General features: G+C 40.8%; 1 protein-coding gene across 8 annotated transcripts in view; it reads right to left on the reverse strand.

Moving 5' to 3' along the window:
• The window catches only part of LOC308281460 (uncharacterized protein), a 131,498-nt gene extending 104,459 nt beyond the window's left edge, over positions 1-27,039 (reverse strand). For all 8 annotated transcript variants that reach the window (XM_080721656.1, XM_080721663.1, XM_080721659.1 and 5 more), the window contains exons 1-3: positions 26,849-27,039; positions 26,117-26,242; positions 24,870-25,028 (exon numbers count right to left, since the gene is read on the reverse strand). In XM_080721656.1, coding sequence (XP_080577782.1) covers positions 24,870-25,028; positions 26,117-26,242; positions 26,849-26,924 — 361 coding nt within the window. In that variant the 5' untranslated portion in view covers positions 26,925-27,039. The remainder of the gene's footprint in view (positions 1-24,869; positions 25,029-26,116; positions 26,243-26,848) is intronic.
• Positions 27,040-27,551: the final 512 nt, after the last annotated feature.

Below are 27,551 nucleotides of genomic sequence, written 5' to 3' on the forward strand. Positions count from 1 at the left end.
CCAAAGTTCATGTGAAAAAGGTTTCGTGCACTTGACGCGAAAATCCCAGGAGGAGATAGATTTTTACTGTTTTTCATATAATTCCGAATTGTGGGAGACCTAAAGGTCAGAGGTCAAAAGTTAGAGGGTAAAAGTTGTTCGGCATGAGGAGACGCATACGTGTATACAGGTTTCATGCCTGTACCTCAAACACAGCATGAGCTATACCTGTTCAAAGTTCGCACTTTCGAAGGCTTCCTACAGCGCCACCATTTGGCCGATTGCTGTAAAAAGTAATAGCACACGTCGCCACAGTAAGCTGAACACATTGATGTTTTTATTTTCATTTTCTCACTAGGTATGTAGGAGTTGATAGCGGACAAAGTATTGAGGAGAACTTGATATGTCTGATAGATAAATAACTAGAAAAATATTGTTCCTTCGAAACAATTGTGGGCTCGCTTCAAGCCAGAAAACAATGGCTATAAAAGTACAAAATGTCAAGATCGCAGGCAGTGCTCTTTTTGACGTTACTGACGTCAAAGATTGGTCCATTTTGTTCCAAAAATGTGTTGTGCAAAAGTTGACCCGCTGGTGGCGCTATAACAGGCCAATGTAAGAAGGGTGGTATCTGCTCCTTGACCTATTGGGAATGTGCTTGCAAGATTTCACGCACATTGCAGGCTGTGTTCATGATTTGAGGTGTTTTTGGCTTTGGCCACTTTATCGCTGCTTGCAGCTATATTCATTATTATTATTTTTTTTGTGTGTGTGCACTTCATAGGCATATTAGATAAAGGTCCTTAGATTGTGTGTAGAATGTTTCATGCAAATTGCAAAAATAAATCCTAACGGGTTTAAGCGTTTCACAAACTGCTCAAAATGATATAGCGCCCCCCTTTGGCCAATTGGGGTAAGATTGGTTTTAGTGATATTTGGACTAACACTCTACATCTTTGCCAAATGCCATGAACATGTTACTTTGCATGTATGATTTAGAGGCAGAAGAATAATTTGCATAAAACTGCAATATTCATTGAATTTATTTTAAAAAGCATGTTTCAATTTTAAAGAAATCCGATCTGACAGATCTTTAGATATCGGTCCAAAGTTCACGTAAAAAAAGTTTTGTGCACGTGGAGTGAAAATTCCAGAATAAAAGCGGGTTTACGCGTTTTACAAACTGCTCAATATGGCGGAAAATCAGGGGGCGGAGCTTACTTAACAACAACACAGATGTCTTCCGCTCGAGTCAAAGCACGCGTGTAACAAGTTGCATGTCTTCAAACGAAACGAGTCATGACTTATGCCCGTTTGAAGTTTGAATTTTCAAACGCTTCGTATAGCGCCCCCCTTTGGCCGATTGGAATAAAATTGGTTTCAGTGATACTTTGACTAACCCTCCACATCTTTGCCAAATGCCATGAACGTGTAACTTTGCATGTATGATTTAGAGGCCGAAGAATAATTTGCATAAAACCGCAACATTGATTGAATTATTAATAAAATATATTTCACTTTAAAAGAAATCCGCCGAGACTAGTTTGACCGTATTGGTCCAAAGTTCATGTGAAAAAAGTTTCATGCGCGTATCGCAAAGATCCCAGGAGGAGATAGATTTTTACTGTTTTTCATATAATTCCAAATTCTGAGGGATCTAAAGATCAGAGGTCAAAAGTCAGAGCGTAAAAATTGTTCGGCATGAGGAGACGCATACGTGTATACAGGTTTCATGGCTGTACGTATAACAGAGCATGAGCTATACCTGTTCAAAGTTCGCACTTTCGAAGGCTTCCTACAGCGCCACCATTTGGCCGATTGCTGTAAAAAGTAATAGCACACGTCGCCACAGTAAGCTGAACACATTGATGTTTTTATTTTCATTTTCTCACTAAGTATGTAGGAGTAGAAAGGAACCGAAGTTTTGAGGAGAACTTGATATGACGGTTAGATATTGTCACTAGAAAAATATTGTTCCTTCGAAACAATTGTGGGCTCGCTTCAAGCCAGAAAACAATGGCTATAAAAGCACAAAATGTCAAGATCGCAGGCAGTGCTCTCTTTGACGTTACTGACGTCAAAGATCGGTCCATTTTGTTCCAAAAATGTGTTGTGCAAAAGTTGACCCGCTGGTGGCGCTATAACAGGCCAATGTGAGAAGGTTGGTATCTGTTCCTTGACCTATTGGTAATGTGCTTGCAAGATTTCACGCACATCCCAGGCTGTGTTCATGATTTGAGGTGTTTTTGGCTTTGGACACTTTATCGCTGCTTGCAGCTATATTTATTATTATTATTTTATAATTTTTTTGTGTGCACTTCATAGGCATGTTAGATAAAGGTCCTTAGATTGCGTGTAGAATGTTTCATGCAAATTGCAAAAAAAAATCCTAGAATAAAAACGGGTTTAAGTGTTTTACAAACTGCTCAAAATTATATAGCGCCCCCCTTTGGCCATTTGGGGTAAGATTGGTTTCAGTGATATTTGAACTAACCCTCTACACTATTTTGTCATGAAAATGTGACTTTGCTTGTATGTTTTAGAGGCAGAAGAATAATTTGCATAAAAATGCAATATTGTTTGAATTATTTAAAAAAGCATGTTTCAATGTTAAAGAAATCCGATCTGACAGATCTTTAGATATCGGTCCAAAGTTCACGTAAAAAAAGTTTTGTGCACGTGACGCGAAAATTCCAGAATAAAAGCGGGTTTACGTGTTTTACAAACTGCTCAAAGTGGCGGAAAATCGAAGGGCGGAGCTTACTTAACAACGACACAGATGTCTTCCGCTTGAGTCAAAGCACGCGTGTAACAAGTTGCATGTCTTCAAACGAAACGAGTCATGACTTATGCCCGTTTGAAGTTTGAATTTTCAGACGCTTCGTATAGCGCCCCCCTTTGGCCGATTGGAATAAAATTGGTTTCAGTGATACTTTGACTAACCCTCCACATCTTTGCCAAATGCCATGAACGTGTAACTTTGCATGTATGATTTAGAGGCAGAAGAATAATTTGCATAAAACCGCAATATTGATAGAATTATTAAAAAATTATATTTCACTTTAAAAGAAATCCGCCGAGATTAGTTTGACCGTATTGGTCCAAAGTTCATGTGAAAAAAGTTTTGTGCGCGTATCGAAAAAAACCCAGGAGGAGATAGATTTTTACTGTTTTTCATATAATTCCAAATTGTGGGAGACCTAAAGGTCAGAGGTCAAAAGTTAGAGGGTAAAAGTTGTTCGGCATGAGGAGACGCATAAGTGTATACAGGTTTCATGGCTGTATGTATAACACAGCATGAGCTATACCTGTTCAAAGTTCGCACTTTCGAAGGCTTCGTGCAGCGCCACCATTTGGCCGATTGCTATAAAAAATAATAGCGCACTTCGCCACTGTAAACTGAACACATTGATGTTTTTATTTTCATTTTCTCACTAAGTATGTAGGAGTAGAAAGGAACCGAAGTTCCCGTCTACTGTCTGACTGACTGATAGATAAATAATGACAATATCTAAAGTGTGCTCGCCTTATAGGCGAGCCCACAACTAGAAAAATATTGTTCCTTCGAAACAATAGTGGGCTCGCTTCAAGCCGGAAAACAATGGCTATAAAAGCACAAAATGTCAAGATCGCAGGCAGTGCTATCTTTGACGTTACTGACGTCAAAGATTGGTCCATTTTGTTCCAAAAATGTGTTGTGCAAAAGTTGACCCGCTGGTGGCGCTATAACAGGCCAATGTGAGAAGGTTGGTATCTGTTCCTTGACCTATTGGGAATGTGCTTGCAAGATTTCACGCACATCCCAGGCTGTGTTCATGATTTGAGGTGTTTTTGGCTTTGGACACTTTATCGCTGCTTGCAGCTATATTTATTATTATTATTTTATAATTTTTTTGTGTGCACTTCATAGGCATGTTAGATAAAGGTCCTTAGATTGCGTGTAGAATGTTTCATGCAAATTGCAAAAAAAATCCTAGAATAAAAACGGGTTTAAGCGTTTTACAAACTGCTCAAAATTATATAGCGCCCCCCTTTGGCCATTTGGGGTAAGATTGGTTTCAGTGATATTTGAACTAACCCTCTACACTATTTTGTCATGAAAATGTGACTTTGCATGTATGTTTTAGAGGCAGAAGAATAATTTGCATAAAAATGCAATATTGTTTGAATTATTTAAAAAAGCATGTTTCAATGTTAAAGAAATCCGATCTGACAGATCTTTAGATATCGGTCCAAAGTTCACGTAAAAAAAGTTTTGTGCACGTGACGCGAAAATTCCAGAATAAAAGCGGGTTTACGCGTTTTACAAACTGCTCAAAATGGCGGAAAATCGAAGGGCGGAGCTTACTTAACAACGACACAGATGTCTTCCGCTTGAGTCAAAGCACGCGTGTAACAAGTTGCATGTCTTCGAACGAAACGAGTCATGACTTATGCCCGTTTGAAGTTTGAATTTTCAGACGCTTCGTATAGCGCCCCCCTTTGGCCGATTGGAATAAAATTGGTTTCAGTGATACTTTGACTAACCCTCCACATCTTTGCCAAATGCCATGAACGTGTAACTTTGCATGTATGATTTAGAGGCCGAAGAATAATTTGCATAAAACCGCACTATTGATTGAATTATTAAAAAATTATATTTCACTTTAAAAGAAATCCGCCGAGATTAGTTTGACCGCATTGGTCCAAAGTTCATGTGAAAAAAGTTTTATGCGCGTATCGCGAAAATCCCAGGAGGAGATAGATTTTTACTGTTTTTCATATAATTCCGAATTGTGGGAGACCTAAAGGTCAGAGGTCAAAAGTTAGAGGGTAAAAGTTGTTCGGCATGAGGAGACGCATAAGTGTATACAGGTTTCATGGCTGTATGTATAACACAGCATGAGCTATACCTGTTCAAAGATTGCACTTTCGAAGGCTTCCTACAGCGCCACCATTTGGCCGATTGCTATAATAAATAATAGCACACTTCGCCACTGTAAACTGAACACATTGATGTTTTTATTTTCATTTTCTCACTAAGTATGTAGGAGTAGAAAGGAACCGAAAATCCCGTCTACTTACTAGATAAACAAATAAATAAATAAATAAATAATGACAATATCTAAAGTGTGCTCGCCAGGTACTGGCGAGCCCACAATAATGACAATATCTAAAGTGTGCTCGCCTTATAGGCGAGCCCACAACTAGAAAAATATTGTTCCTTCGAAACAATTGTGGGCTCGCTTCAAGCCGGAAAACAATGGCTATAAAAGCACAAAATGTCAAGATCGCAGGCAGTGCTCTCTTTGACGTTACTGACGTCAAAGATTGGTCCATTTTGTTCCAAAAATGTGTTGTGCAAAAGTTGACCCGCTGGTGGCGCTATAACAGGCCAATGTGAGAAAGTTGGTATCTGTTCCTTGACCTATTGGGAATGTGCTTGCAAGATTTCACGCACATCCCAGGCTGTGTTCATGATTTGAGGTGTTTTTGGCTTTGGACACTTTATCGCTGCTTGCAGCTATATTTATTATTATTATTTTATAATTTTTTTGTGTGCACTTCATAGGCATGTTAGATAAAGGTCCTTAGATTGCGTGTAGAATGTTTCATGCAAATTGCAAAAAAAAATCCTAGAATAAAAACGGGTTTAAGCGTTTTACAAACTGCTCAAAATTATATAGCGCCCCCCTTTGGCCATTTGGGGTAAGATTGGTTTCAGTGATATTTGAACTAACCCTCTACACTATTTTGTCATGAAAATGTGACTTTGCTTGTATGTTTTAGAGGCAGAAGAATAATTTGCATAAAAATGCAATATTGTTTGAATTATTAAAAAAAGCATGTTTCAATGTTAAAGAAATCCGATCTGACAGATCTTTAGATATCGGTCCAAAGTTCACGTAAAAAAAGTTTTGTGCACGTGACGCGAAAATTCCAGAATAAAAGCGGGTTTACGCGTTTTACAAACTGCTCAAAGTGGCGGAAAATCGAAGGGCGGAGCTTACTTAACAACGACACAGATGTCTTCCGCTTGAGTCAAAGCACGCGTGTAACAAGTTGCATGTCTTCAAACGAAACGAGTCATGACTTATGCCCGTTTGAAGTTTGAATTTTCAGACGCTTCGTATAACGCCCCCCTTTGGCCGATTGGAATAAAATTGGTTTCAGTGATACTTTGACTAACCCTCCACATCTTTGCCAAATGCCATGAACGTGTAACTTTGCATGTATGATTTAGAGGCAGAAGAATAATTTGCATAAAACCGCAATATTGATAGAATTATTAAAAAATTATATTTCACTTTAAAAGAAATCCGCCGAGATTAGTTTGACCGTATTGGTCCAAAGTTCATGTGAAAAAAAGTTTCGTGCACTTGACGCGAAAATCCCAGGAGGAGATAGATTTTTACTGTTTTTCATATAATTCCGAATTGTGGGAGACCTAAAGGTCAGAGGTCAAAAGTTAGAGGGTAAAAGTTGTTCGGCATGAGGAGACGCATACGTGTATACAGGTTTCATGGCTGTACCTAAAACACAGCATGAGCTATACCTGTTCAAAGATCGCACTTTCGAAGGCTTCCTACAGCGCCACCATTTGGCCGATTGCTATAGAAAATGATAGCACACTTCGCCACTGTAAACTGAACACATTGATGTTTTTATTTTCATTTTCTCACTAAGTATGTAGGAGTAGAAAGGAACCGAAAATCCCGTCTACTTACTAGATAAATAAATAAATAATGACAATATCTAAAGTGTGCTCGCCAGGTACTGGCGAGCCCACAACTAGAAAAATATTGTTCCTTCGAAACAATTGTGGGCTCGCTTCAAGCCAGAAAACAATGGCTATAAAAGTACAAAATGTCAAGATCGCAGGCAGTGCTCACTTTGACGTTACTGACGTCAAAGATTGGTCCATTTTGTTCCAAAAATGTGTTATGCAAAAGTTGACCCGCTGGTGGCGCTATAACAGGCCAATGTGAGAAGGGTGGTATCTGTTCCTTGACCTATTGGGAATGTGCTTGCAAGATTTCACGCACATTGCAGGCTGTGTTCATGATTTGAGGTGTTTTTGGCTTTGGCCACTTTATCGCTGCTTGCAGCTAGATTTATTATTATTATTTTTATATTTTTTTTGTGTGCACTTCATAGGCATGTTAGATAAAGGTCCTTAGATTGCGTGTAGAATGTTTCATGCAAATTGCAAAAAAAATCCTAGAATAAAAACGGGTTTAAGCGTTTTACAAACTGCTCGAAATTATATAGCGCCCCCCTTTGGCCATTTGGGGTAAGATTGGTTTCAGTGATATTTGAACTAACCCTCTACACTATTTTGTCATGAAAATGTGACTTTGTATGTATGTTTTAGAGGCAGAAGAATAATTTGCATAAAACTGCAATATTGTTTGAATTATTTAAAAAAGCATGTTTCAATGTTAAAGAAATCCGATCTGACAGATCTTTAGATATCGGTCCAAAGTTCACGTAAAAAAAGTTTTGTGCACGTGACGCGAAAATTCCAGAATAAAAGCGGGTTTACGCGTTTTACAAACTGCTCAAAATGGCGGATAATTGAAGGGCGGAGCTTACTTAACAACGACACAGATGTCTTCCGCTTGAGTCAAAGCACGCGTGTAACAAGTTGCATGTCTTCAAACGAAACGAGTCATGACTTATGCCCGTTTGAAGTTTGAATTTTCAGACGCTTCGTATAGCGCCCCCCTTTGGCCGATTGGAATAAAATTGGTTTCAGTGATACTTTGACTAACCCTCTACATCTTTGCCAAATGCCATGAACGTGTAACTTTGCATGTATGATTTAGAGGCAGAAGAATAATTTGCATAAAACCGCAATATTAATTGAATTATTAAAAAATTATGTTTCACTTTAAAAGAAATCCGCCGAGATTAGTTTGACCGTATTGGTCCAAAGTTCATGTGAAAAAAGTTTTGTGCGCATAACGAAAAAAACCCAGGAGGAGATAGATTTTTACTGTTTTTCATATTATTCCGAATTGTGGGAGACCTAAAGGTCAGAGGTCAAAAGTTAGAGGGTAAAAGTTGTTCGGCATGAGGAGACGCATACGTGTATACAGGTTTCATGGCTGTACCTAAAACACAGCATGAGCTATACCTGTTCAAAGATCGCACTTTCGAAGGCTTCCTACAGCGCCACCATTTGGCCGATTGCTATAGAAAATGATAGCACACTTCGCCACTGTAAACTGAACACATTGATGTTTTTATTTTCATTTTCTCACTAAGTATGTAGGAGTAGAAAGGAACCGAAAATCCCGTCTACTTATTAGATAAATAAATAAATAATGACAATATCTAAAGTGTGCTCGCCAGGTACTGGCGAGCCCACAATAATGACAATATCTAAAGTGTGCTCGCCTTATAGGCGAGCCCACAACTAGAAAAATATTGTTCCTTCGAAACAATTGTGGGCTCGCTTCAAGCCAGAAAACAATGGCTATAAAAGTACAAAATGTCAAGATCGCAGGCAGTGCTCACTTTGACGTTACTGACGTCAAAGATTGGTCCATTTTGTTCCAAAAATGTGTTATGCAAAAGTTGACCCGCTGGTGGCGCTATAACAGGCCAATGTGAGAAGGGTGGTATCTGTTCCTTGACCTATTGGGAATGTGCTTGCAAGATTTCACGCACATTGCAGGCTGTGTTCATGATTTGAGGTGTTTTTGGCTTTGGCCACTTTATCGCTGCTTGCAGCTAGATTTATTATTATTATTTTATATTTTTTTTGTGTGCACTTCATAGGCATGTTAGATAAAGGTCCTTAGATTGCGTGTAGAATGTTTCATGCAAATTGCAAAAAAAATCCTAGAATAAAAACGGGTTTAAGCGTTTTACAAACTGCTCAAAATTATATAGCGCCCCCCTTTGGCCATTTGGGGTAAGATTGGTTTCAGTGATATTTGAACTAACCCTCTACACTATTTTGTCATGAAAATGTGACTTTGTATGTATGTTTTAGAGGCAGAAGAATAATTTGCATAAAACTGCAATATTGTTTGAATTATTTAAAAAAGCATGTTTCAATGTTAAAGAAATCCGATCTGACAGATCTTTAGATATCGGTCCAAAGTTCACGTAAAAAAAGTTTTGTGCACGTGACGCGAAAATTCCAGAATAAAAGCGGGTTTACGCGTTTTACAAACTGCTCAAAATGGCGGAAAATCGAAGGGCGGAGCTTACTTAACAACAACACAGATGTCTTCCGCTTGAGTCAAAGCACGCGTGTAACAAGTTGCATGTCTTCAAACGAAACGAGTCATGACTTATGCCTGTTTGAAGTTTGAATTTTCAGACGCTTCGTATAGCGCCCCCCTTTGGCCAATTGGAATAAAATTGGTTTCAGTGATACTTTGACTAACCCTCCACATCTTTGCCAAATGCCATGAACGTGTAACTTTGCATGTATGATTTAGAGGCCGAAGAATAATTTGCATAAAACCGCAACATATATTGAATTATTAAAAAATCATTATTTAACGTACAAACTTCTCACCACATAGCCTGTGTAGATATAGGTTCAAAGTTCATGTGAAAAAAAGTTTCGTGCACTTGACGCGAAAATCCCAGGAGGAGATAGATTTTTACTGTTTTTCATATAATTCCGAATTGTGGGAGACCTAAAGGTCAGAGGTCAAAAGTTAGAGGGTAAAAGTTGTTCGGCATGAGGAGACGCATACGTGTATACAGGTTTCATGGCTGTACCTAAAACACAGCATGAGCTATACCTGTTCAAAGATCGCACTTTCGAAGGCTTCCTACAGCGCCACCATTTGGCCGATTGCTATAGAAAATGATAGCACACTTCGCCACTGTAAACTGAACACATTGATGTTTTTATTTTCATTTTCTCACTAAGTATGTAGGAGTAGAAAGGAACCGAAAATCCCGTCTACTTACTAGATAAACAAATAAATAAATAAACTAGAATTGACAGAGTCAATTTTTACAAGTGTGCCTGCAATGCACGACCTTGTGTAGCGGTTTGGACGGTGAGACCATCCGCCAAGTTGTCTGTGTTTCGTTGTGAGAGGGTCGGTCCCCGTGAAAAACGCGTTCTGGCACGAAACGGTTACGTTTCGCGCGTTTGTGACGCCCCCTATGGGTCGAAGTGGAAATGCTTTTGGGGAAACGTTGAGTATGCCACCCCCCACCTGTGGTTGAAATTCAGTGTTGACTAGACTTATCGTTTGTGATTTATGGCTATCGTTTGCGAAACGTGCCCCTCCCGCTAACTTTGGAAGCGCGTTACGAACGAACGGTAGGGACTATCGAAATATCCTTTGACTGTGTTTATCGCGTGGCTTCATAGATCATGTGTACCGGTTTTTAAGACATTTGAAGAAAATATGTAGCAAAAGGAGTAAAAAGTGTGTTTAGGAGAAAATTCAAGATGGCGGAAAATCTTCCCATGTGCAAATTGGCGTATCCTATATGGAGAGATGCGTCGTGACCCAAGGAATCCAGGGAAAAAAGAATTGTAATTCTGTGACCTACGGTTCAAGAGTTACGAGGCAAGCGGTCCGTTATAGCGCCACCATGTGGCCAAGTGGAAATGCTTTTTGGGATTCGTTGAGTATGCCACCCCCGAACTGTGGTTGAAATTCAGTGTTGAATGGACCTTTTGTTTGTGATTTATGGCTATTGTTTGCAAAACGGGCCCCTCCCGCTAACTTTGGAAGCACGTTACGAATGAACGGTATAGACTATCGAAATATCCTTTGACTATGTTTATCGCGTGGCTTCATAGATCACGTGTACCGGTTTTTAAGACATTTGAAGAAAATATGTAGGAAAAGGAGCAAAAAGTGTGTTTCGGAGAAAATTCAAGATGGCGGAAAATCTATCCTGGCGCAAATGGGCGTGGCCTATATGGGGAGATGCGTCTTGGCCCAAGGAATCCGGGGAAAAAATAAGTTTAATTTTCCGACCTACGGTTCAACAGTTACAGGCCAAAACGTACACTGGGCTGTTATAGCGCCACCATGAGGCCAAATGACGCTATTATTTTTTATTTATTCCTTGTAATCATTATGAACCTCCTCTCTGAGTCTTGAAACTGTAGCCCCTATGGTTTGCGAGAGAAAAATTATTGAATGCGATTCCCATTATAAGTCAATGGGGACAGGTAAGGGTTAATTAATTTCTTAATAAATTCATATCAATTAAACTATAGAACCTTTCTCTTAGCAAGTTGATAGCACACGATTCCCGCGTAAGCCGGTCGATTTGACATATGGCGCGAGTGTGTGGTGCAAAAACTGTGGGAGGAGTAGCGTGCCAAACTTTGGGGAAATACATGTGTGTGTGTGTGTCCATGTCTGGCTTAAGTATGAGTGATAACAATAAGTCTGCCCATGCTATGCATAGGCACACTTAATAATGACAATATCTAAAGTGTGCTCGCCAGGTACTGGCGAGCCCACAATAATGAAAGTATTGCAACTTCTCATTTTGAGTGCGCAGAACAACGTGTCCATTTATTGCACTGCACTCACACTGACAACACAACACACACACTAACTTGTTATCGTCAACCCAAAAGCCGAACCCTATCCTCTTAGAGCTCCCTAATAGTGTTGACCGTCTCCACCATAGCATTTGCAGGGAGGAGTGCAAGGCAGGTTACCTATGCAAAACCTCTAATAAATACTTCAATCAATGAAAAAAATGCATTTGGAGCAGGGAGGGCAAGACTCCCATACCCTCCACTCTGACGCCGAATGCACCCCAATACCCTACGGTTCGACGGTCAGGATCGCACGTGACCCCTTGAGTAACAAATGGTTCTTAGCGAACAACGAGCCCGCATGCAGCCCACGTAAACGAAAGTACGAACGACCTGTTGTGACAGTGAAGCCCATGGTAAGGCCCCAAGCCCAGGTACGCCCCAACCCAAACTCAGGCAGCAGCCCCTCCCCAATCCACCCAGAATAGGGACGACCCAGGAGAGGGATCGTCAGGACTAGGGCAGAATAGGGAACAACGTAGGGCAGCTTTGAGGGAACTGTGGACTCCAGCCGCAAGGGTTGTAGAGCGACGCAGTAATGTTGGGGAACCCCCTATATATATATATATATATATATTGTAGGGAGTGACAGCGAGGAGGAGGATTTCCCAGTTCCAAGACGATTAAGAATAGTACAGAGAAGAAGCGAAGAGGGCACCTCTCAGTCTACTCGTAGTGAGGGAAGGTTAGCTGAAAATGTGACACAGGGCAGTGGGGATGTTGACAGAAACATCAGCAGCAGAGAGTTAGCTGAGAGATTCTGTTTAGACCCTAGGCAAAGAGAGTCTTGGCAGAGAGAAATGGACATGTTTGACGAGGGTTTGCGGTTGTTGCGGTCTGGTGAACACACTGTCAGTCAATCAGGGTGGAGCTCAGGGAGGTTGGAGGAGGTCCGACGTCTAATTGCACCAATTGAGGCAATTAATGATGCAGTTAATGATGAGGATGGGTCACCAGGACACCACCAGGGGGCAACGGAGAGAGTGGCAACGGAGAATGAGGTGCAGTGGCATGAACCCAGTCAGAGGGATACAGACTACGATCCCACATATGATCCGTCATCACCTACGGAACCTGACCCGGACGAGGCCACAGTACCCTACTCCCCCACATCGCTCAGCTGGGAGCCTGGGCCTACGGCGTAGGCCCAGGCTCTTGAATTGTCTGCATTTTAGTTTGAGTATTGATGATCCATCACTAGCCATCTCCCTCAATGCCTCATGCCAAAATGAAACAGACCACTTGGTCATTTGTCTCAGAAAAATGTATAGTTAAGACCTTATGTAAATCTGCCTATTGAATTGTCTGCATTTTAGCATTTATTTGAGTATTGATGATCCATAAATGTACATATTATGTCACTAGCCATCTCCCTTAATGCCTCATGACAAAATGAAACAGACAAATTGGACATTTGTCTCAGAATAATGTATAGTTAAGACCTTATGTAGATTTTACATTCTCTTTTTTGCATTTGCAAATATTCACTATAGCAAACACTATGCCAGAATAAACATACATGTGTAAATATTTCAAGTGGGGACAATCAACATTTGTTTACTACACATCTTGAAGATTGTAAAAATGCAAATGTTAGAAAAAATATATCAATAGGGTGCATGGGGGAGGAGTTGCTGTGATCCAGTTTAGGCAAATTCTAACTTTTTTTGTGTATATTTGGGTTTTAATGCACTAAACATGATGGAACCATGGCAAATCTTCATATCAATCAATTCATCTTGCAAAGACGAACATAAAATGGGGTGAATGGTTTCTGTCGGATGTATGGTTCAGGAGCTATGTTGATTTAAAGTTATTCGTTTTCACAGCCAAAAATCCAGGACGGACACAACATATGGTTAAAAAAAACATATATGGGACAATAATTGGATCTGGGAACATCAAAATTCATTAACTAGACACCTTAAGGATTCTAAAAAGGTAGGTTAGAAAAATATATAACTCGGGTGCGCGGGAGGCCTACCTTCCTACCAGACTACATTGTTTGATCACAAGGTTCAGCAGCATGTCTCATAACCAACATTATATTCAACTTTTTAAGTTGAATATAATGGGAGAACTGCTGTAAATAGGCTTTACTTAGATGAACGATGCTAGACACTCAACTACTGAAAAGATCTTAGCAGACATAAAGTAAAGGTGTAAAAAGGCAATCTGATTGGTAGTGGTAGCATAATATGTGAGGCACATGCAGTAGTCACCTGACTGATGTCCCCCTGCTGTTAACAGTCAAAAAGGTACAAAAAAATGGAAATAGATATATTCTAGCACAGGGGTCCTCAATAGGCGGACCGCGGTCCACGTCCGGACCGCGAGTCACCGCCGACCGGACCCAGGACGAATTATATATAAAAAGAAAAAAAAACGTGGAAAAATATCTCCACGCTTTGTTCCCACTTCTCGCTGTATTCATTCACTTCATTACATGCGCTCTGAAGTCTGAGTGCGAGAGAGAGAGAGAGAGAACGGCACGCTGATTGGCTGATGCTGGGCCATAGAGTATTATGGGTTGTCATCTCTATGGCAACGACGCGCTGATAGGCTGTTACCACCTCCGTTCATTTCACAGACTGTGGAAGCTTTTCGAAGCAGGCAGAAGCAGCGGTTAACTGCAGCCTGTAAACTAGTTATAAATCAGTGGGTTTCATTCGCGCACAAGCACAACATCAACGTGAATACGTTTGCAGGATGAGGATTATAATCTTCTCTCCAGAGAGTTTGTCGCGAGGTGCCACAGCCATGGCTGCCTCTCTCTTTCTCCATGGATATGCAGCCAGCGAGCCATGCAGCAAAGCCAGCTACGAGCCACACGCATTACTCGGTATAGGAGTGAGCCACGAGCCGCATCGTCTCCGACGCGCGACACCTTGTTTTCAGATCAATATTCACGTTGCGACACAAGCATAAGCACGCGAAGATTATCCCAGTTTGTTAAAAGAAATAAACAATAGCGCAAACATCTAATTTTCGTAAAATAAATATCTCTGCTCCACCTTGATGTTACATTCTGTTCTCCCTTCAACGGGTTGCTCTTCAGTCAAGTGAGTCAACTTTTGGGTCAAAGAGGTCCCCAAATGATTTTGGAGGAGTCCCCAGGCCAGATGAAAGTGAAGTCATAATTTAAGGACTTAAGACCCTTTTAATAAATAAATAAATTATATATATATATATATATATATGTTTCAAAAAAATAGTTGTGGACCTTCAAGATTTGTATTTGAGGACCCCTGTTCTAGCAAGTTCAAGTTATTGGATGTCACAAATGTCAAGGGTTCCTTGGCTTACGCAATTTTTCTGGTGCTGACTGGGGAAGATCATTTGTTGGAATCTCCAAAAAGACATGGGTCAACGCCTACTTGAAGCCTGATAATGATGACAAAGTCATTAACCGCTTCAAGGACCTTGGCAAGGGGTCTATTCCTCCTGAGCTTATTAATGGTGAGCTTCCATCAACTTTGCAGCCATGTTTACAGTTCAAAAGGTCCAACAACAACCCTGCAAATACTCAGATGGGAACTGTTCCTGTCAATGAACTTGGAGGGTGAGATGCTCCCTCCAACTCGTGCTGCACTGCTACCATATATCCCCTGTGTCAACTACGTCACAAACAGGATAAACCTAGCCTGGCATAGCCAGACTATATACTAATGCAGCTAACTAACTGCATATCATCCCCTCCTTGTTTTAACATGGGTGGATGGTATAGCTGAGCTAGGCTAGATAGATAATAGGATAGATAGATAACCCTCAGAAAGGGGGTGAGGGTCCGGAACATTTTACACCCATCATTTACTAATTTGATTCCTTGACCCAGAAAACATAGGATTGGCATGTTTAATTAAGTTTCTAGGTTGTCTAGAAGCCAAGATAGCACACATTATGTATTTAATGTCGGACATTTTGAACGTCCAAAGTGGTGGCTTTGCAGGTGTCTGTGCAAATGGCAACAAAGATTTTTGGATTCCCCATGCTCTGAAGATTCCAAAAATGTATACTTTTACTAATCCCCAAAGAAATCCAACAAAAATACATACTGAACCTGACTATTAGGCCTACATCACATTCAAATGTGCCACAAGCCCACAACTATGAAAAATGCCATCCATTTATAATCAAAGTGCACATGTTAATAAAGTGTACAAACAATAAATAAATCAACACATTGTGTCTTAATTTCCATATTTCTTTAATTGTAGAGCTGAAAGCTTTGTATCAACTAACTTTCTTTGCATGACAAACTCTATAAGCAAACACTGATGGCATGTTTATTGAAGGGCAAAGTCATTAAAAAATAAGACCCCAATAAAGCTTTATAACGAATGGGTCTATATGTTACAGTCAGTTTGGGTAACTCAGTGAGATCATGGTAAGAGCACTTGTTTTGTCGTTCACCACACACCAATCACCACCAGATGGCGGCAACAGCCGTTCACTAGTGAGGGGCTGACGTCACTCGTTTGCGACTCTCTTTCGTTTATTTACTAGCCTAGCTCGGCAGTGTTTAGCCATTAGCTTACTATGCCTTACTCTAAAGCCCGTATCAGAGTCGGGTCCGCGGTGTAGTGCCGTGTAGTCTTTTTGAGTCATAAAACTACAACGTTAACGCTCAAAAAGACTACACAGCACTACACCACTCTGATACGGGCTTAACCCTAACCCTAACCCTCAGGGCCGGTTTCTGCTATAAACAATATAAGCGGTCGCTTAGGGCCACAACCACTAGGGGGGCCACATCAGAGCAGGGTTGTGTTGGGAGTGTTAGGTATTATTAGGTATACAGTATGGATAGGATTGCGCACCTGTCCTGGATGAAGTATTTCTGCTTTTATGTAGATCAGGTGTCTTCAACGTTTTTCCGGCCAAGGACCCCTTAGCTGATAGAGAGATGAAGCAGGGACATACTGTATATTCGAATGCTTTCCATTCTGTCATACGTGAATGGTGCTTGCATTGTAGCCTTGCATAGAACCTTAACATTCTGTGCAGTGCACGGCACAACCCAGACATTGGCCGGTTTTCCCAAAGCGATTTTAGCCCATCGTAGCTCACGCATAGTCGTAGAGACCAAGCCCCGACCGTCATGTTCCCGTGTTTACATGGATTCGAGCAGAGCGACTTATTTAACCCCCTACAACTACACTAACATTCAGATTTCACAAAGTGCTTAATGAAGTCTCACACCTGTCTAAATACGGTACGGCATTCTATAATTACCCGTATTCTCCGTGTTCTTTAATAAGAAGCCTTTTTATCCGATCGCGTTCTGTTTTCCCATGTATTTCCTGGCGTTCTCCATGCGCACCAACCCCATTGAGATAAACAGACAGCGATCGGATAAAAAGGCTTCTTATTAACTCTATCCACGCTTTGAACGTTCCCGTTCGCCCCATTTTTGACGGCCCGATAATGCCAATTGTACGTTCTTTGGCTCGTTCTTTTGTACCTTGGTTTGATGTCTGTAACCTGTTGAGGTGTCGCGCGGGTGTCTACCGTTGAAACAGCTCCCATAAAAGTACTCTTAAAATCCAACTGGACGTTAACATCAATGGAGTCACAACACTCTTCCATGTGTTTTTCTCTGGATCTATTGCTCTGTAGCGACTCATCAGCCTTGAACAGCCTTGACAAGCAAGAGTCGATCTGAGACCATTTTCACATTAATTCTTGCATGAGGCTGCCCCCTACTGCTGGTAGAGCCACGGCACACTCTTTAAGAGAATATTTCAAAAAAAAAAAGAATACACCTTTGTCTATATCATCGCAAAGGTAAGGTGCTTTTGCTGGCACAAAACCCAATAATAAATAACAACATCTGGCAGAATAAGAGTTAAAGAAAACAGAGGTAGACAGGTGTGAGACTTTATTAAGCCTCACTAAATAGGTCGCTCTGCCCGAACCAATTTTACACGGGAACATGACGATTGGGGCTTGGTCTCTACGACCATGCGTGTGCTATGATGGGCTTACGATGGGCTAAAATCGATTTGGGAAACCCGGCCATTGTCATTGAAATTGTCAGCCAGCTCTGTGCAGTTAATTTGGAGAAGTAAAAACTCCTGACGAGATACATGACTTAAAAATGCGTGACAATGTAAAATCCACCAAGCCTCAGAATGGAGAAGTAGAGCAGTGTGTTCTTCACAGCTTCTTCACAGCTTTTATGACATCTGGCAATTCAGCACTAATGTCTTTGGCAGCGACTGACTCCCTAGTCCCTGTTTAGCATGCAGTTTAACCTGTGACTTGTGCAGCATGCATTGCCTCCATCAGGTGCAGGTGCACATGTTGTAGGGGATCCATTAGCTGACGTTGTAGGGACAGCTAATCTTCCTGGGGTCCATATAAGATACACACGGTTCAAATATCCTATAAAAACATGTAAATAAATACATAATTACAATGCATAATTAACATAAATCAATATCAATCTTGTTGAACCACAGTTGCTCTCCACCCTGCTCTCATTCAATACAATGTCTGTAGGTTAGGTTGCTTTGCTTTCTCATCCTGATAAGTGAAAACGTTTTAGTCAAGCACGGCAGTTTCGTGTTAAAACCAGAGGGCACGAAAATGAGGGCAACACTTTTAAAACCACGCAGCAAAAGAAGGAAATGTTAACATTTCTCAGACATATTTGGGTGTGAACTTCTGTGAAGTGTTGTTTGCATAGGATATTATGCAAGTAACACTCAAAAGTGTGAACTTGCTACTGTAGGTTTTTTTCACAGGCTTTTTAACAGATTAAACTATCAAAATTATTAAGGCTTATTTGTGGATCACTATCATTCATTTTCATATTTCATGATTTTTACTCAACCCTGATTTTTTATCTCCGGGGGTTCCGGCAAGAACTTCAAGCTACTTTCAACCCTAGTTTTTGGGGGCCACCAAAATAAATCTAGCTTAGGGCCACCAGAATCCTAGAACCGGCCCTGCTAACCCTAACCTCAGTAAAACTATGCCTAACCCTAACCCTAACCTCCGTGGGGTGCGCGCTATCATTCCTGCCGACGCGACGTTGTTGTGGCGCAAAGCGACCGCTTGTTCCGCCTCGCGGCGCACGACGAGCGCTCCGTTTCTCTATCTAACCGTTTCTCTATCTAACCGTGACATATACATCAGTTGGACTGTTGATCTAATAATGTGGTCAATGTTACCGTGCCTAAATGAGAAGCTTCTGGGAACCCAGATTACCGTGCCTGGGGTAGCCTATTAGTTTGTTGTGGCGTTGCCTGCAATGCAATGTGAGGATGAAAGCATTTCTTGATACTAAACACTGTTGATATTCTAAGAGGTAATTCAATATTTAGAAAATAAATATAACTTTTTATTTTTGTTTGAATGGCATTCATAACATTACAACTGTAACAGGTTTCAGTGAGGGTGGGGTGCTGTTTCACAGGGTAAAGGCTGAATGGCTCAATATAAATTTATATCAAACTTAGACCTGTCTGTGTCTGTGTATCATTAACCCACATGAATGATTCAAAGGGTTTATGAGTATTTACTTTGCACCCACAATGACTCAGTTTTCAGTATTTTTACTCCTACTCCACTAATCTTAGAGGCAAATATTACACAACTACAATTATTTGAAAACTTTACTTTTTTTAATTTATTTCAAAACATACATTAACCACTTCTACCCTATTTATAGTTCAGACATTTGCAAATAGCCGATCAACAAGCTTGTAGATCTGCTATTTTCAAAAGATTTTTATACATTTTAAAACTCGTGAAAAGGGACATTGTGCATAATGAGTACTTTCTATTTTTGGTACTTTAAGTACATTGTGATGCCAATACTTTTGTACTTTTACTCAAGTAGGTCACGTACTCATCACACCCATTCCCTCAATTTCAGTTAATAATAAAACAGTAAAATGTGTTCCCTTATTGTGCTCCAGGTCCTGTATTTGTCAAGCCATTGCACATACATTGTAAAGCATTATGGCACCCCCTGCTGGAGCTGTTACAAATTTTATGATTTGATGGACTGAAGACAGACATACGTCATCTTCACCGAATGTGTTGCCTGAGTAATTGATATAATCATTAATTAGCTGAAGTTACAACATGGATTATTGTGAGACTCATTGCATTGTAACAAAATTAACAAAGAACAGACTAATGTAAACAAATGACAACCTTGATGCAATGTTCAAATGGAAACTCGTTAAAGTCCCTGTATTGCTAGCTGCCTACATTTTCATTATACAGTTAAAATAAAATAAAAAGAAAGTAGAGCTAGTGAAAATGTTTACTTCTGATATTTGTGAGTTTGGCAAAACAATAGCATAGTGTCAGGCAGCTCAAGTGAGGTAATGCCTAGAAAACAAATCTCTGGGCAAGATACAGAACAGACACATACTGTAGGTGCAGTTAGTAACCACTTTGTAAATGACTCATATTTCGCCTCGTATTGCAACTAACTGTTTGTAGTTTAAAAAAAAGTGCACTAAGTGCATTCAATATCTATTAATTTACCGAATGTCTGACCGCCTGTCTGCATGCTGACATCACAGATACTAAAGAGTGTCGCCACCATGGTAACAATGCCCAACTGACTGACATCACTACAATGCCCAAATTTGGAGATGACATCACAGACTGGCCTGGACACGGAACACCATATATGGGCATAAAAGAGTGACAGCCAGCCAGACGGATACAACGGGTATTGCCCAACTGGACATCGATGGTGACTATTCTGCCCAACGGGCACCGGTCTGGGTGTTTTTAAGTGTGGACAGTGGACCCCAACGAAGACTAGCTGTGATTCTAAGAAATGAACACCTCCTTTGGACCACTGAGAAACCTCAACCCTGGTTTATACAAATGCACTGGCAAGTAGCAAAATAATCTTTATTGAGAAAGTATTCACAACTTAACATCTATTCATAAGCAATAGCACTACAAAAAACAAACCATCTCAATATGACCAATAGCAAACAGAGTGAAGGAGTGGGGAAATGGTCAAACCATTTAAAGTTACATTCCATAAGTTTCATCATGCCCGTTATCTCACTTTCCAGATAGAGCTGCAGCGATGACTGAACTACATAAATATGGGGGTGCATCTAGTGTCCAATCCGATACACTGTCTACTTCAAATAACTTTACTTGACATTGTTAACCAATGCGTAATACATAATACCAGGTTCTACATGGAGTAGTCGTTTCAACCACTGCAGATGTGCTAGTTATATTGTATTAACATATATAAACTACCATACAGATTGGTTAAAGTACATTTTGTTTGTCAAGTCTTGGATTGTAGATTTTCATGTTGTAATATCTGGAAAACCTGATATTGCCATAATCAAGTAGTTCATAGTAAATGTCAAAATAATCTTCTCTTTGTGAGAATGTAAGGCACAATCTGCGATTTGCTGACTAAGATTTAGTCAAAATATTACCATATCAAATATTAACATTTGTAAATGTCATTTTGTGTCCCCAAGCTAATTTTTTTCAGAGCTCTTTGTGTCAAAAAATAAACATTGTGTGAACAGTCACACAAATATATTATATACAGAGGTTTAAAAACACTCCACTCCATAAGACGCTATCACAAATATATACTTACCAAATGCAGCATGGAATCAGTAGCTACTGCAAAGGTTAAAATCAGAAGATACAGTACTATAGCAAAAGCAAATCTAATCAATTACAAAAGGGATGGAATGAAATGATCTAGTGGTGTTGTGTAGATCCACCCAACTCTTTACACGATTGAAAGGTTATCCCTTACGAAGTGGTTGAACAAGGTGCTATCAGTTTGTAATTCAGACAAGAGACAAAATAAACCATAACGGGATATACTGTATACAAAAAAAAAAGAATCAAGCTCATGTAATGAACAAACTCTGGGTATGTAATAAAAATGAATGGAAAAGCCACAAACTCTGGGTATGTAATAAAAATGAATGGAAAAGCCTTCAGTATGGGTACCTCACTCACATTGGTTGTCAAATGTCTTCTGGTTTTACTGCCATGAAGAATAAGTACAGAACAAGAGTGGTACATAGTACAGTTGTGCCTAATTGTAACGTAAGTTTGCAAACATAGGAAAATAATAATATATTATCCTGAGAGGGGCACAAATGCAACCTTCAAATATTTCGTCCTCCATGTCCATTGGTGGGGTTTGATAACACAGAAGGCAGACTGACCTCATCACCACTTTGGTATTTTAGCTGCTCTTTTCTCCAGAACTCCTTCAGCGAGACTAGAAGAACAAAGCTAAACAGTTTAAGCGGTATCCTTCCTGATATCCTCAAAGTTGCCAGTTCAGTTCAGTTCAGCCAGACAACCATTCCAAGTCTGAATGATCCATACTTAGTTTGTAACTGTGCCTCCTGAATGCCAATAACAGAAGATGTTATGTGTTTGTCATTTCGGTTCACCAAAATAAAAATTCAAATATCTTAAAAATATATTTTGGCATTTTCATTTCTGCTAAGCAGCAAGCTATTTATTATATAGGCTTCAACAAATTTGATTTACAGTACAAAATTGTGTAACTGCAATGTCAAAACGAAGGTCAAGGGGGAGGTAATCCGCCAACTCCCTCTCATTTTCATCGATTCTGTTGCATAGACCGTTTCGGCGGAAGCATTTGTAAAGTGTGTGTGAGCCTACAGTCTCGTTCAAGAGGCTAGTTCACTGGCATCCCTTCTGCTCTACCTCGTCCTCTGCTGCCACTGGCAGGATAAGGTGTGAAATGCGGCTCCACAGTCCACTGAGCTTGTTCACATCCATCGTGTTGAAGTCACTCTGAGTCTGTTGGTCAGGGTCCACGAAGCGTTTGTTAATGTAATCGTGCACCAACTCCTCAGCATCCTTCATGCTCGTATGCTCCTGCACCTCTTCTTGGGGAAGCAACACCGTGAAGGCCAAGAACACCTGCTTGTAGGCGGAGTTCTCGTGGTCGCAGTAACGGTAGAAGATGAGTGTGGAGCCCGGAGGCAGCTCCTCGAATCGGTGGATGACGGCCGCGGGCTTGTCCCCTTCGAAAGCTCCCCGCAGCTGGTTGTCAATGTCCAGCTTGACCTGGTCACTGTCCATGTGGGCTTTACCGGCTCCGTCGATGTGGAGGACGGAGGCGTTGAGGGCGGAGGAGAAGGCAGAGGCCAGGCCTCGGGCCAGGCAGTGCAGGGTCCTCTCTGCCTTACGACCGGCAGTCAGCATGAGGCTGACGGGCTCGGTCGGCTGCTCCATTTCCAGATGCTTGCCCAGGTGGATCCTGCTCCTCTTCCACAGCTCAGCACGCTGGCTGGGGAACTGGGCCTCTAGCGCCGACATGTGAGCCGCAAACCCGTCGAGCACCACGGATCTGGCGATATGCTCTCTGCCGTCTTCGAGGACGAGGTCCTTGTTGTAGGCCAAGAGGGCTGCAGAGCAGAGTAGCAGTAACAGGGGGACCAACCACCATATGCACCCTGTGGAGTTAACATAGTTGGATATGAGACGTTTTAACCCGTAACCCCCAAAAAAAGGCAAAAAAATAATAATAACAACAAAAAAACATTTCAAACTGAAAGCAAAAGACAACTAATTTCTCTGCAACCACTGCTAAGTTATACGTTCAAGTCTTACAACTAAAGTTTAGGTTTATTAACTGTCTATTAAGAGTTCAAGCTTACCTCTAGAAGGTGATTCAGCACTTCCCTTGACGGCAGACTTCTTTACACCTTCAAAATACATACATTCTTAGCAAACTACTGGCAAATAGACAACCAAATGTTCTCATTCAAGTAGTAGCAAAGATGAAAATGTCTTACCCTGTGATTTGTGTAAACTCTTCTCAGGTTTTCTTTTAGCAGGAATGTTATTGACACATTGTCGTGTTGAGGTGGGGGGCGGGGGCCTCTTTATGTCAGGGTAAATCCTCGGAATATCTTCAAATGTGTGGTAAATATTATTAATATGAGAACATCATATTTCTTAAAATGTTCTTATGGGCACTATTAAGGAATTTCAAAATTAGCTGAATCATCTAACACGTACATAGATTTGAATTCTTCCAAAACCAAGGTAATAAATACACAAGTCTTGAGTTACCATTGCTCTTGGCTTTGGCCTCCATCTTCTCTCTGTACTGTGCCATGCTGCTCATGGAGCTGGGGACCTTGGACATGTTCTCTGCTGGTCTGCGCTGGGGAACAAGCCTGGTAGGTTGCATTCTTGCAGGCACAGCCCTATCCGTTTCATCTGAACACAAGGGAGCTGAAATAAGTAGAAATAATTCAGTTAAAGGTCATATGAGGTCAATGAGGCATCACCAAAATAAAGTTTCATGTGAAGTTTCGTGTTGCTCCTGGTGTGTAATGATCTTTGGATAGGCAGTAGAAATGTGACTTAACAAAAGCAGCACACATTACAAATGCAGTTTGAAGTGATGCTGAAAATTGTAACGTTGAGGTATGTGGCAGTAACACTATCACACTGCTAGCTTCTATTTGGTAAACGGTCATAAGCCAATCATAGCCTTCATTATTCCTCCCTTATTGTTTACTATGATTCCATTTACATGGGAGTCAGTCAGTCATCTCTATTTGGGCTACAGTTCAAAATGCAGCTGCTGATACGAGGGACCACATCTCCCCTATACTGGCTTCTCTTAACCAGCGTCAGAAATACAGAATAGAGTTGTATTAAGGTGTTATTATTTGTTATTTCGAGTACTCCCATGGATTGTCACAAAATTATATTTCCCCTTTTCTACCTTCAGGCCTACCTTGGCGGAAAGGAGCGCAGAGAGAGAGAGAGATATTGAGCTCTGTGGTTAGCTGTTTAGCCTATGCATAATATAGGGATAGCAGGGGCTCTCACAAGAATATGTGAGATGTATTTACGCTACTTTTACATCATATCAGCCTGCATGAAATCTAAGTAACACTTAGACACTACCGTACCTCTGTTGGTTCTTGTCGGAACTGTGGCCGGATCTTCAGTACGGATGGGTGGACGACGTTGTAACATCACACGGGGATTCATGTGACCAGCTGGAATGCTCTCGAGTAGTGGTGCGGAGTCATGGGAAGCTGACAAAATAAGATGCCTGAATTAATTGCCAGGTTTTCGGCTACATAATTGTTTGTGAAACATGTAAAGATGTTCTAATTGTGTAACACTACTACAGGCTCAGCTTCTGTCAGCTCATAACGGATTTGCTCGAATTGATCACACTCACTCGTCTGATTGACGAGGTCTTATTAGATCACGTCGGATTTCAAAACTCAAAAGACTATTTTGAACAAGTTCCATGATCTAATCATCACTTAATCATACAAAACACCACAATGAAATGTCAAGTAACTAGGACACATCTTACACTGCAGAGTAGTAACGCGGTAATCTTCTGTTTGGGTCATTTCCTGGTCTTCAGCATTTTCTGAATGATCATCCTTTTCCTGGACTTCCATTTCATCCTCATCATCACCGTCATGCATTGCTCCTTCAGTCTCCACTTTGCTCTTCTTGTTGGGGGATTCTGAGTCAGTCAGAGAAATTGAATTTACACAACCTGGAACCAAGTACATTTAGGACAAGGGTTCCCAAACATTTAATCATATTTGAATATCATATTTGAACTGGGGACCCCCCCCCCCCCCCCACCACCACCACCACCAGACAAGCACTTGGAATTGTAGGCAACACATTTAGTTTGGTTCCACAGATAAATATTGTGAAAATGTTCACAGGCGTTGTGAGTTATTAAACTCAAGTTATTAAATTCTTCTTTTCCTTTCAGCTGTTTCCTTCAGGGGTCGCAGCGGCGAATCATCTGCCTACATCTCACCCTGTCCTCTGCCTCCTCTTCTTTCACACCGACTTCATGTCCTCTTTTACAACATCCATAAATCTCCTCTTTGGTCTTCCTTTAGGGCTCCTGCCCGCTTTTCTAAGCAAGTTGTGAACTCAAAGCGCTTTACAATGGTCCATTCATTCATATGTTGTGCAAAACAAACATGTCCAAACCATCTCAGTCTGGCCTCTCTGGCTTTATCTCCAAAACATCTGACATGCGCTGACCCTCTAATGTACTCGTTCCTGATCCTATCCATCCTTGTTACTCCCAGAGAGAACCTCAACATTTTAGCCTCTGCTACCTCCAGGCAGCTCTGCTTCCTGTCTTTTCCTCATTGCGACTGTCTCTAAACCGTACAACATAGCTGTTCTCACCACTGTCTTGTACACCTTCCCTTAAGTTGCATCCTTGCTGATACTTTCCTATCACACATCACATCACCCGACACTTTTCTCCACGCGTTCCAACCTGCTTGCACTTGTTTCTTCACCTCTTGTCCACACTCTCCATTGCTCTGGAATGTTGACCTTAAGTACTTAAAAGATTCCACCTTCTTTACCTCTACTCCTGTTATACAATTTTAACTTAAGAAATGTGCAGATAACCTGTATATAAACACTTATACTGCATGTTTGTTTGTTTACCGTTGAGTGAGAAAACAATGTTGCACATTACGGGTCCCGACCCTCAGTTTGGGAACCACTGCTTTAGGATAATGACAATTACCAAAATGCTGTTAACTAGTTACTAGTGCATTTCCTGACTCTTACCACCATCCTCTGATTCAGATTCACTGTCTGCATCTTTGGAACCGTTGACATCCATGGCTGGGATTTGGTCCTCTGTCCGTCTCCGTTTCCTTTTGAGAGTAGGTCTGGGTGCCAAGTCAGCAGTCACTGCAAAACACGACTTATTGAGTATTAACTCAATAATTCATATCAGTCATTGTGAAGCAAACAACACAGCCCAATAAACAACTTTAGGGAAAACTCAAGATCCATCTAAAAATAGAATATTGAGTAAAAAGAAAATCATGCAAATGCCATAGCACCCCAAATCATAACTGACTTAGGCAAATTCCCCACAGGCATCACGCAACTCTGACTTCAGAAGGCTGACATTTCTCTACAAATCCTTGTTTTGAGTGGTCTCTTGTAATTATTGTAATACTTTTGAAATATGGACTTTTGATATTCAATTTTAACAAGCAAAAAAGTTTCAAGAAATATATGAAAGTTTCAAGAAAATTTACTTTTACACAATATTTTATTTTTTAGATGGATCTGTACATGTGTAGCAGTTTCTTTCCTGAATGAGTCAACAACGTGTGAAGCAAGTTAACTTGTTGTTACTGCTCAGAAGTCAGAACATATCCATAACAAATATAATACTGAATAAACCCGCAAAATCTGCGAGGGCATCTTTGAATGAGCCGTTATATATTCGAGAGATATGAATGTGAAACCGAAAGCTTGTGATAATGATGGATGATAATAACAGACCTTTCTTCGACGACCGTGTCGCTGGTCTTCCCCGAGGACGAGCGACCGTCTTTCCCGAATCCTTGTTGTTATCCATGTTGTTGTGATCAAATCAACGTGTACCGTTATAGTACTAAATACAGCTAGCTAAACATTGCAACAAAAACAATAAAACATGGTAGTTTCAACACGACAGCTTCCTTCCTCGTCGTCCACCGTCCCGAACGCAAACACAACGGCGAGCGGTGGGTTGTAGGGGGACGTTTTAGGCAGAACACAGGAAATGCATGTGAGGAAGTCAAGAACTACCAAAGAGTTTTGGTTTTAATATAGGAAGATCATACGCAATCTCAATTGTATCCACTAGACTGGAGTAGCCATAAATTATAACTTCCAGTAGAGGGCGCTAATATGCGGAGGTTACGTCTCTCCTGGAGTTATAAAGCAGAGTCAAATAGCTCTGGCTGGTTGAGCCTCCACGTCCCTAATCGCCTCAAAACATGTTTAAATCATGAAGTTGCTCACCTCATCGTCGAAACAGCTTTATATCTACCTATGAGCCCACTCGTTGGCATGTGTTAGTCCATATGTTTCTAATAAATTAATGTTTACTAAAACTTCTCCGAGACTCGCGTTTCCTCGTCGGAATCCTTCCGCCTTCAGAACGCTTCAGAACTACAGAACGTTGGAATACTTCCGCATACAATAAAACGTCATGTCCTAG

Source organism: Nannobrachium achirus, assembly GCF_963921795.1.
Source record: "Nannobrachium achirus genome assembly, chromosome: 1".
Lineage (NCBI taxonomy): Eukaryota > Metazoa > Chordata > Actinopteri > Myctophiformes > Myctophidae > Nannobrachium > Nannobrachium achirus.